The sequence below is a fragment of the Eufriesea mexicana genome, unplaced genomic scaffold (assembly GCF_001483705.2).
Source record: "Eufriesea mexicana isolate 0111107269 unplaced genomic scaffold, ASM148370v2 scaffold440, whole genome shotgun sequence".
Lineage (NCBI taxonomy): Eukaryota > Metazoa > Arthropoda > Insecta > Hymenoptera > Apidae > Eufriesea > Eufriesea mexicana.
In genome coordinates, this window is record NW_016908588.1 from 1,507 (window position 1) to 13,386 (window position 11,880).

At 27.5% G+C, this 11,880-nt stretch overlaps 3 protein-coding genes across 3 annotated transcripts in view; 2 read left to right on the top strand and 1 right to left on the bottom strand.

Moving 5' to 3' along the window:
• The first annotated feature begins 1,829 nt into the window (after window positions 1-1,829).
• On the top strand, window positions 1,830-4,839 carry Xpc (DNA repair protein complementing XP-C cells homolog). Its single transcript, XM_017897006.1, has 5 exons — window positions 1,830-3,521; window positions 3,597-3,802; window positions 3,870-4,134; window positions 4,222-4,390; window positions 4,514-4,839. The coding sequence occupies exons 1-5, from the start codon at window positions 1,851-1,853 to the stop codon at window positions 4,837-4,839; spliced, it is 2,637 nt and encodes an 878-aa protein (XP_017752495.1). The 5' UTR covers window positions 1,830-1,850.
• A 682-nt stretch (window positions 4,840-5,521) lies between these two features.
• Window positions 5,522-7,644, top strand: LOC108545413 (uncharacterized). The gene is made up of 4 exons (XM_017897007.1): window positions 5,522-5,556; window positions 5,725-6,388; window positions 6,473-6,603; window positions 7,179-7,644. Exons 1-4 carry the CDS (start codon window positions 5,522-5,524, stop codon window positions 7,642-7,644), a joined length of 1,296 nt encoding a protein of 431 aa, XP_017752496.1.
• Window positions 7,645-8,801: 1,157 nt separating this feature from the next.
• tho2 (THO complex subunit 2-like protein) overlaps window positions 8,802-11,880 on the bottom strand; it is a 13,314-nt gene continuing 10,235 nt past the window's right edge. The window contains exons 27-28 of the mRNA XM_017897024.1: window positions 9,014-9,078; window positions 8,802-8,896 (exon numbers count right to left, since the gene is read on the bottom strand). Of these exons, the coding sequence (XP_017752513.1) occupies window positions 8,866-8,896; window positions 9,014-9,078 (96 nt within the window). The 3' untranslated portion in view covers window positions 8,802-8,865. The remainder of the gene's footprint in view (window positions 8,897-9,013; window positions 9,079-11,880) is intronic.

The window sequence follows — 11,880 nt, forward strand, 5'->3', positions numbered from 1 at the left end:
ATAAGAAAGTATAACATATAATAAATATTTTCTTTTTATTGCGTGTAAATTTCAAGATTGTTTAAACCAAAAAATACAAAAAAATTTGAAAATGAGGATAGAAAGTAAGGAAACTTTTCTGAATGGCACTCACGGCCGATCAACATGAGAACTTGGAGGGAGACAAAAAATAGACGAATAGATACGAAATACAAACTTTTGGTTTCGAGCATTAAATAGTTTCCAAGATAATAATGAAAAAATATTGTAAATTATAAATAACAATATGTGCCATCACTAAAATACATAAAATGCGCTCGCAACATTTTCGTTATGTATTAGCCTCACATCATTGTCGATCAAATTCTTCCTAGGGACATACAACGTTATAATAGTGGCACGGTCTTTGACTCTATTAGCGAGAAATTGAATACAGTGTCCTATACACCTACATCTATATCTAAAAAGATATAAAAACTTGATGTTTTACACTTAATTATTTCTTAACCTATAATTCATTTTAAAAAATGTTTCAAATGAAACTTACCCTATTTCATTAAGGGGGACATCTTATAGTGATCATAAATTTTTGCTAAGTGGATGTGCTTCTGAAATTTCAAAGTGACCATGGTCATTTTTAACGGAACTGTATATTTTCGTTTATGTAAGCGTATAGTACTCTTCGGAGTGAATTCATTGAAATACTTTGGCTTTGAATGTCGTTCAAAATCATTTAATACTATTTAAAACGTATCTTGATTAACCCTTTGCATGCGAACGACTCTCTGCCGAAGCGCTCCAAAGAATACTTTTCGCTCGTGTGAGCTCTATTGATTAACTGTTCAAAGCGCAACTAACAAATTATTATTTTAATTATTTTGTACCAGGTTAAATAATAAAAGAACGTTATTTTTAAGCATCAATTATCTATTAGAATCAGTAAAATTTACGCATTTTCGCATTTTCTTTTTGCTGATTGTGTTTTACCCGAATAAACCCATCCTCGCGTCTATTGTTTGTTTCATCATTTGTCTTTTTTTACTGCCGTTGCTAAAAAACACACATATATTTGTCTCACATAATATGTATATGCATCCACGCACTCTAAGGGTTAAATGTCCTGAAAGATTATCTCCCTAGATTATTTCGTCGTTTCATATGTAAACATAACACGACTCACATGAATGATTGTTTTTCCTTATATTTACAAACAAAGGAAAGATTCAAAAATTGATTAACCTTGAAAAAGTTTCTAAGAATGCAAAAAAACACTTACTTTTTAGTTAAAAAAACGAAAGCGAATCGCACTATTTTTATTTGGTGGCGATATTGAACATTAATTGGAATACATACTGTAGTACTTGCATAATTAAAAAAAGGAGTCCATAGTCTTACCTTCTCCCCCTGTATAAAATGTTTCAAAATTAGAAAACAATTAATGAATAGCAAAGGATAATGAAAGAAATATCCTTTGTCTAATAAAATTATCTATATTGTTCTTTTTTGTAGTAATAAAAGTTAAAAAATATAAATTTTGAACTCCTATCAACAAGCAGCTCATCTGCACGAATAACCAATAGTTTTCGATATTTTGTATAATCAAATATATACATATACACCTTTTATCATTTCTTATTTGTATGATGCATCATTAAATAAATAAGATAATTTGAACAATAAAAAAAGAAAACATGATTTTAACTTTATCTAAAACTAATCCATCCTTGGTAACTATAAATGTAACTTAAGGAACTCACTGAACAACGCAATTCCGTATACTTTGAAAAGTAGAAATTTGTTACGATATAATGCAAAATATCGGTGTGATAATTAAATAGTAATAACGAGAAGAGATTTTAAAACGTATTAAAATGGACGGTTTATCAGAAGATGACAGTTCTGATAGCAGTAGTGATTATTTGGTCGATCCAGATAAAATTAATTTAAGTTCTAATTTCTTCACGGAAAAACCAAAAGCTGTGACAATTAAAAATGACAGCGAAGATGAAAGCACCGATGATGAAGATCTTGACGATGTCAGTCAAACGAATAATATTGAACTTTTTACTCAGGTTTTAAAAAATTTAGAATATTCGCAAAAACTCGAAGTTAACAATGAACACACCGAAAAAGAACAATCGCATGCAGACTATTCTATATCACAGAAGAAAGAAGAAAAAGTGCAGAAAATAAAAGCAAAAGAACAAAATACCACATCATCCAATGAAATAGATGAACTTTTACTTCAAGGTGAAAGTTCATCCAGCAAAAAATCTTCTAAACATAAAATAGTAAAAAGTGATGAAAATATTGAACCTTCTAATGAATATACTATTCCAAAGGACGGTATTAAGATTATTTTACCAGGTTCTAGTTTAATAACGAACAAAAGAAAGAAAGGAAAACAAGATGTAAAAGCAATTTTACGTAAACGCTTAAGAGCCAGTCAAATATTGATAGAGAAAGTGGGATTGCTTTGTTGGTTGGCTTATGGATTTCATTTAAATTATCAGTTAAATCAGCCTGAGATAATGACTGGCGTATTGTCATTAATTTCTACTTGTAATTATCCAAAAGATAGAATTGATCTCTCATATTTAGAAAAATTTACAAAATGGTTCAAACATTTGTTTACATTTGATTTCATTGAAACAAATGCTAATAAACAAATAAATAAAGAAACATTGCTAAAGATACTGAATGAAAAGAAAATTTCTAATTATAAGGAACTAGTATTGCTGTACATTGTTACTTTAAGAGCTTTAGGTCTAAATTGTAGACTAGTTATCTCTCTTTGTCCTCCTCATCGGATTTTCAGTGATAGTCCATTGTTTAAACCCAATCTGAAAGAGCAAAAAACTAAATCAAAAAATAAATCTAATGCTATCAAAAAACAAATTTCCAAAGAAAAGGAAATTTCTGATAAATCATCTGTAATTCAAAACAGTCTGGAAGCAAAGAAGAATGCTAATTCAGAAGCTAAAAAGAAAGCAGCTGAAATTTTACGTTCAAAATTGCAAAGTAACACAAAAAAAAGTAGATTTGATACTAGTAAAGATGCCAATATTGAAAATAAAGTAACTCAAAAATTGAGTTCTAAAAAAGTTGAAAAAAGAGATGAATCTAAATCTGTTGATCATGAAAAGAATATGTCTAATTTAAGACAATTAAGATCTCGCAAAATTAATGTTAATTTTGAGAATAATAAAGCAATAAAATTGACAGATGTGACTTCAAAGACTGATGGCACAAAATCGAAATATTATATAGAAGAATCGACAGATTCTGAAGCAGAATTTCAGCCTAAACCAAAACGTGTAATGAAAAAAAATTTGAATAATGTTAATGAAAAAACATCACAAAGTTCTACAAGTACGAAGAGAAGTAATAGAAAATTATTGTCTTCTGATAGTGAAAATGAAGAAGCAGATAAGACAAAGAAAAAGCAAGATATTTGGGCTGAAATATATTTAGAGTCAGAAGAAAGTTGGATTTGTGCAAGCATAATAGATGAAAAAATTCATTGTGTATCTGAAATATATGTAAGTGATTTGTAATCAAAATTTTATTATATATATATAAAAACGTATTATAATAATAATTTTTCTTTATTATAGAAAAAAGCAACAAAGCCTGTATTATATGTAGTAGCTTGGAACTCTGAAGGTTTAGTAAAAGATGTAACTCGACGTTATTGTTCACAATGGCTTACAGTTACACGAAAACAAAGAGTTGATGAAAAATGGTGGCTTGAAACATTATCTATCTGGAAAGAAAAAAATACTGCTATATCTAGAGCTGAAGATGAAATGCTTCTACAAAAGTATTTTAATTAAATATTCTCATTTATTATAAATATTTTTTTTTTATTTCAAAATCTCATATTACAGGGAATTAGAACAGCCATTGCCTAAAACTATTGGTGAATGCAAAGGTCATCCATTGTATGTCATTCAAAAGCATTTACTCAAATTTGAAGCATTGTATCCTCCAGAGTGTGTACCTTTAGGACATATTTCTACAGGTGATGCTATTTACTCTCGTCATTGTGTACATACTCTTTGCTCAAGGGAAACTTGGCTTAAAAAAGCCAGAGTTGTAAAACCAAATCAAGAAGCTTATAAAATAGTTAAGGCTCGTCCAAAATATGATAAAGTAATAATTATTTTAATGTTCTCATTTACGAATATCTATTCCATAAAAGATAATAATTAAACATATAAAATGATTTGGTTACAATAGCTTTCAGGAATGAAAATTAGAGATTCAGCATTAGAATTATTTGGTGAATGGCAAACTATGGAATATGAACCACCAGTAGCTAAGGATGGTATTGTTCCACGAAATGAATATGGAAATGTAGATTTATTCAAAATGTGTATGCTTCCAAAAGGCACTGTTCATATAAATCGTAAGTTTTCCAAAAATTAACTGATTTATAATTCATAATGCATTATATGTATTCCATACTAAACGTGTAGAAGTTAATAGATTAATATTTATATAAAAATTTAACTAATATATTATATTATAGTTGCAGGATTATATCGAATCGCTCGAAAACTTAACATTGATTGTGCACCAGCTGTGGTGGGCTTTAATTTTGGACCTATGGGTGCTGTACCTGCAATTGAGGGTTACGTCGTTTGTTCTGAATACGAAGACACATTGCGAGAAGCTTGGGAAGCTGAACAAATAGAGGCAGCTAAACGAGCCAAAGAAAAGCGAGAAAAACGAGTCTATGGAAATTGGAAAAAGTTAATTCACGGTTTGTTTATAAGAGAACGATTAGCAGCAAAATATGAATTTTCGGAGGAAACGAAATCAATAGCTAACAAGCGGAAAAAACATAAGAAATAACTATAAAAGAAATTTCTAAATTATTCTGTAAAAATATTGTAATAAATTATTACTAATAATGCATGATGAAAAGATATTATTTATGATTATATTATGTTATGGTTTATAAATTGGAACAAAAGGAAGGTAGTTGATACAAACTAGTTTACATCTTATTCAGTATTACGAAGAATGGTACAAGTCTAACTTTTATAAATTATGAAATTGTGTAAAATTGTATATTGTCAAAATAGTTTATCAAAAACAATATATGAACATATTCTTTTTATTAGATTATATTTTTTACAATTTATGTAAATGCAGTTTGTATATCTTTTTAGATACTTGGTATAGTATTTTTGTTATCTTTCAATTAATATTAAGTGTTTATTTCATATAATATATATGTGATAATTGTAATATTTAAATTATACAAGATATTTCTATACAATGTACATACAGGATTTTTAAAGAATTATATGCATAATAAATTGATATATATATATTTGTATATACCTATATCGATCTATCGACTTGAAACCGTTATTATTTCATATCGATACATCAATATACAGCAGAAACATATCGATGTACAGGATTTAAACTTTGTATACATACAACAGTAACTTTGCTACACAGTAACGGTTGTATCTTTTATTAAAATATTTTTTTAATGTAGTTATTTGAAATTTTTTAATTAAATATGGATCAAGAATATTATTCTACTTTATATAAATGGTAAATACACTTATATAAAATCTCAAGATTAATATGAAAAGTGAAGGTTAAGTTTCGTAAATGATTGTTAAAATTTATATTTTGAATATTATATTATTCAAAATTAAAATAATATATTTGCATTAATATAAGTAATTCATACTTTATTACTTAATTCCATGTTTCAAGGTTTGAAAAATGTGGAGTAATATCAAATATAAGAACGCATCTTCGCCAAAATTTAATAAATGCGTTAAAAAGTAAAGATATTGTTTTAAAAAGTGATGGTCCCAAATCAGCAAAACAGTATGTTTACGATCTACTAATAGCAGAATATTTATTTAATCACAATTATGCATACACTTTATCTGTATTTGCCAGTGAAGCACCAATGTTAATTAATTTTTCAAATAAGACAGTTCAAAGACCTGATGGCAGTGACGAGGATAATAATGGAAAATTACAAAGTGATTATATATTGCATGCTCTAGAAACGTTAGGTATTAATCCTCATGATTCCAAAGGACAGTATGTTATATCACAGTACATAGAAAGTGATATGCCTCTCCTTTTATGCATACTAAAGTGTATAACTATGTTTTCTTATAACATATATAATGATGTTCCAATAAAGGAAACAGTATCTCTTTGTAATGAATCTACACAAACTGAATTTTCTTGGCAAGCTCACAATTTATACATAGAAAAATTATCTAAATTAAAAAGGAAGATATTTGTACACAAACAAACAGTTAACAATAAATTACATGAAAGGGAAATGATGTTAAAGAAACAGGCAGTGTTCATTGAACAACAACTTGAAACATTAAATACCAAAATACATCAAGTTCAGGTAATGCTAATTTTTATTCCATAATTGAATTAAAATAAAGTGAAAAAATATAAATTTTTATTTACAAATATTTAAATTTTATAGAATGTTATGCATAATATGAGTTTAAAAGAAAAACAAATAAAAGAAAAGAAGCAAAGTAATGAACAACAAGTTTTACAAAAAGAAATGGAGTTAACATTGAGAGAAAAATTATTGTTACAAGAAGCTGATAGGTATATATATACAATAATGCAAAATTGAATTCAACCAAGTTTGGAAGACAATAATTGAATTTAACTGAATAGGATAAAAAAAGAAGAGATGTAACGAGAGCAAATGAGATACAGTACATTGAGCAGCGGCAGTCGAAATTTAATACTTCAGTAGGACATTATCACTAGAGAAATTTTATTTTTCCTAATTTTTATATTATCTTTGTAAAAGTAGTACCAATGCATTTATTTGGTTCTTCCATTTAAAATGAGTTAAAGTAGGATATAAATCAAACAAGTTTTAATCATAATAATTAACTTGATATTGACAGCAAAATGAAACAAAATAATGCGATTTATGTGATGTTTGGACTCGTTTTAATTAGATTTTCAATAACCTATTGGTATTATCTTCAGAAAGTTAAAATGAAAATTATCAAAAGCAAAATTTTCTTTACTATATGTTTACTTTTACAAATATTTTCTCAAATATTTTTTTAAACAAATTTTGGTTGAATTAATCGAGCATTACTGTATACCATTTATAACAATAAATTAATAATCTTTTAGACAATTATACATTCTAATTTATTTAGGTTGCAAAAAGAACAAGCTAGTCATAAAAAAATAGATCAAGACTTAAAAAGAACACATGAACAAAAAGGGATACAAACGGAGTTTTCGATACAATCACATAATCATTTTTTAAGAAACATTGAAGTACAAACGGATTTTATAATTGACATGCAACAAGAAGATAAGATTGAGATTCTCACTAAAGAAAAAGAAGAATTAACTGTTCTTATTCAGGATCAACAATTAAGAATAGAACAAATAACTCAACGGGCTCTTCAGTTGTCTCGACAAATAGAAGGAATACATTCTTTAAAACCCACTAATGTGGAAGTCCCAGCACAAATTGTCAATGCAAATACAGTTATTAGTGAGAGTAGTTCAACAGAAGATATTCTTCAAGATGCAAAATTAAGGCTTAAACGTTTGGAAGAAGAAAGTTTAAAAGCAGATCAGTATTATTATAACTTTCTCAATAATTCACCATGATATAATGTAGTGATATAATAGGAATAAAATAATTCAATTCATAAAAAAATATATATAAATACAGGGTAGATGAAAAATCGTAGCATAATCGACCCAGGGGGTAATTCTAAGTAAAGAAATAAGGAGAAAATGTACATAATTTTTTCATCTAAGGCTTCATTTTCGAAAAAATCGAATTTGACGTTTGTTATTTTACAAGTACTGTTGGAAATATTGTCCTTGTTGCTATTATACTTCTTCTAACAATGAAGACAACGTATCCTATAAAAACTCTAAATATCTGTTTCCATTTAAATTGTCTAAAAGAACATAAGATACATTGATAATCGAATGATCTATAATCGAATATCTATCCAAACATTGATACTCATAAGATCCTAAGCACAAGCATTTCTGTCTAATGATCGATGTGTATTCTACTTCGTGTGTTTGTGGTTTGCTCCATTTCCTGTATGACTTTTCTATTTAGATATCAGCGATTAGGAAATTGTTCTGCGTAATATCTATTTTTGACGGAATCGTTACTTTGGCATGCTCCAAAAGCGAGTAACATGTCAACATAATTTTGATTTAAATTCTCATAACTAGTAGATTTGCAACAAATAAAACAAAATATCTGGGTATTTTCTAAAGTATCCTATCATTATCAATACTATAAACACTAGCACGAGCAGAGACAACCAGTAATAGAATATAGGATAAGAAAATTGCATTGCGCGGTAAGCAAACTTCAAAAACGAAACTCGAGATGAAAAAATTGTATACCACATTTTTTCTTTATTTTTTTAAGTAGAATTACCTCCTGGCCGGTTGTACTACGATTTTTCACCCACCCTGTATAAAAACGTAATTTTTACGATATAAAATTTATGTTTATTGCTTTACACAAAAAATTATATAATAATTTTTCTTGATTTTTAAGAAGGAATTGGAAAAAATAATTAATAATATAAATGCTATATCAATAAATTTTTATTGTGATCATCGATGATTCCTATTATAAATTATATAAAATTTTAATTATATGTACAAATTTAAGACTGAATAGAACATGTACCAAAGTGCTTCTGTTACCTAGTTTATTTTATAAAATTGGACGTTAATATAATATACAAATTATTCGCTAGCTTTTTTCTTTATTATTTGAATTCTACCTTAATTACATGCAACACCAAACGTAGTATATAAAATGTTAAGTCAAATTTTTTCCATTGTTGTACATCATCTTCGTTTGGGATCCGAACTTCTCCTAGTACTCAGAATTAAGGATTATATCTTTCTTTTCTTTTAAATAATCAAAAATAAAAATTATTTTCTTATTAAATTTAATAAATATGATATTTTTTTAAATATGTATATAAAAGGATATTGTTTATCCCGGCTTTCGCGGCCTTCCCGTTCATGAGTACGTTCCTTTGTGTAGGGTGACTTTTCCTGAAAATACATTTGCATATGAATCTTCTGAATGCAATGCTATCCTGCAATTGGCGTTTGGGTATTTGATAGTATCACCTAGTTTTTCTGGTCTTTGCTATTGTCTCCCATTTCGTCTTTTCAATGTACTCGAAGCGGACGTCTTTATCAACTAAGGGGTCAAGGAATAGTGTTAGAAAAATGATTAAAAAGTTAATTTATAGGCAGAATGTTTTGGGACGAAATGTAAAACTGATGTTACGGGATGTACGAAAAAAAATGTGAACGTTTTTTTCTTTAAATGTGTTTGTCAAGTATGTTTGTATTTTTGTATCAATAGGATTATCAATGTCACACGCGGAATTTTTCAAGTTTATTCAAATTATTATAGCTCAATATTGTTTTCTACATATGGGAAAGACAAGTAATGACCTACGCGTAATAACCAATTTTATAATTGGTGATCAAAATATATGTATACTATTTAAGGTGACCATTTTAATAATATACAAATACCTTAAAAAATCTACTTAAATTCGAATAAAATATTGTATGAATAAAATATTCGAAATTTCTTAATGTATCCTAAGAAAGATACAATGTCGTATCTTTGAAGCATGAATAGTAAAAAATTTCAATTAGACTTACTAACCTTGTTGTAATGGTGCTTTTCTCTATGCTCAGGAATATCACCATTTTGATGTGTTCCTTTTGCTAAAAGCATTTCCATTATTTACATAGAAAAGGGGATATTAAAATAAATTTTAAATTACCAGAAAATTTTTTACCTTTTTCGTCGTCTTTTCTTCTTTTTTGTTCAGTTGTAACTGTTGATTCATCCGTTCTATCCTGATTAATAAGAAATAAAACATTATGTACATAAATAATATATGTTAAGAATGCATTATTTAACACATTAAAAATTCAAAATATACCCTTTTTCGTGCAAATTTCCTTTCTCTACGTTGCTCTTTTTGTTCATCCCTTATTTTGCCCTTACTCGAACGCTCCTTTTTATCAAGACTTCCTTCTGCACGTCTTCCTTCCTATTAATATTAAAACTCGAATTATACAAATATGTACAGAAAATGTTACTATAAAATTTTAAATCATTTAAATCATTTAAATCATTGTTACCTTTTGTACATTTTCAACTTTTCTTCTTTTGGCATCTAAAATTAGAGATTATTAGTTATTATTTTTGTAATGTAGAATAAATTATGTATGTTTAAGACATGCATCTTTTGTCAAAGATTTTTTTTAGTGTCATTTTGATAAAATTTTATCTTTCTTAAAAAATACTATAAGAACATTGGTTTATTCAATGTCATGACAATGCTTGTAACATCTTAATGCAAACCTCTATCTGATCCATCTTGCGTTGGTCCAGAACTAGCACTACTATTTGACACACTAGAAAGGTCGCGGTCTAAATTATCTAAACCACTGCCATAATAATGTTCTTCCTGTAATTAAATTAATAACGTAGCAATGTATTTATTGAACAATAGAGAATAATTTGCTTAAAATGTATAATTACTTTATAATATTTTCGATCTTTTTTATCTATCGTATCATCTTCTTTAATTTCGTCCTTTTTTAAATGTTTATCTTTTCCTTCTGAACTTTCCTTACTTTCTTCTTTTTTTCTAATTTTTTCCGAGCTATCACTAAATCCAATAAAAATTCGATAAATATGTTTGAATAATTAATTTAATTTAAAAATAAATAAATCTAATTTAAATAAATATTTTAATTAAATTTCAATATATATTATGTGAATTTTAATGAAGTAATTTAAATATATATTTGAATAACTTACTGATGTAACTGATTGGATGCACTTCGTTTTTCTCGTTGATCTTTACTTTCTTTCTCTATTCTAGTGTCGCCGTTCGTAATTTCTTTACTCGATATTCCATCGCCAACTTTTTCCGAAGTATCACTATTTGGAGTATCTTGTGTTTTACCAGTCTATTAGAAAAATACAAAATATGTTTCTTAAATAAGAAAAAAGTATTTATTAATAAAAGTAACACAGACCTTATCACCCACGTGATGAAAATCTGCTTCACGAATCATGTTTGGAGTTTTAGCTTTTAATTGACCACTGTATGACGTAGCCAGAACATGTAAATCTTGCCGTTGTCCACGTTCTTCTTCCCTCACTTTTTCTACTTTACGTTCAAGAATTTGAGATAATTTAGCCAAAACAGGGAAATGTGGCAATATTTTTATTAATATTATTAAGGAATTTCTTATTTGTACATAATCCTTAGAATCCAAACAAACTACAATCGCCTGCAAGATTATATATACCATTTTTGTAAATCAATTTGCAATTAAAAAAAATATTTTAACGTACAATCGCTACCTTTGTAATTTTGTAATGCCACTTATGGCACACATGCCTGTAATTTTCAAATCCGACCATATCATTTGCTTCAGAAAATTGATTGCTAACACGGAATTTTGTTACAAATCCCGGATAATTGCTACATTCCTAAAAAAAAGAAAAAAAAAAAAAAGTACAAATGTAATGTACAAATCTTTCAAATTTATAGAGAATATTGTAGAATAATATACCTTATCGAATATGGCTTTCTCAGAGTGCCATCTCATTACTGTTTCCAGCATGGCGCATAAAAATCTCCCGTAACGATTTGCTTCGTTTTCGGTACATGAGGTAACTGAATATGTTATATCACAGAAAAGCTGGAAAATTAAATATAAAATAAATAATATAATATTTAAAAAATAAACTGGTTTTTTTTTTTTGTTTAAGTAAATCATAAATACTCTTTCGGAACAAACAAGGGTTGA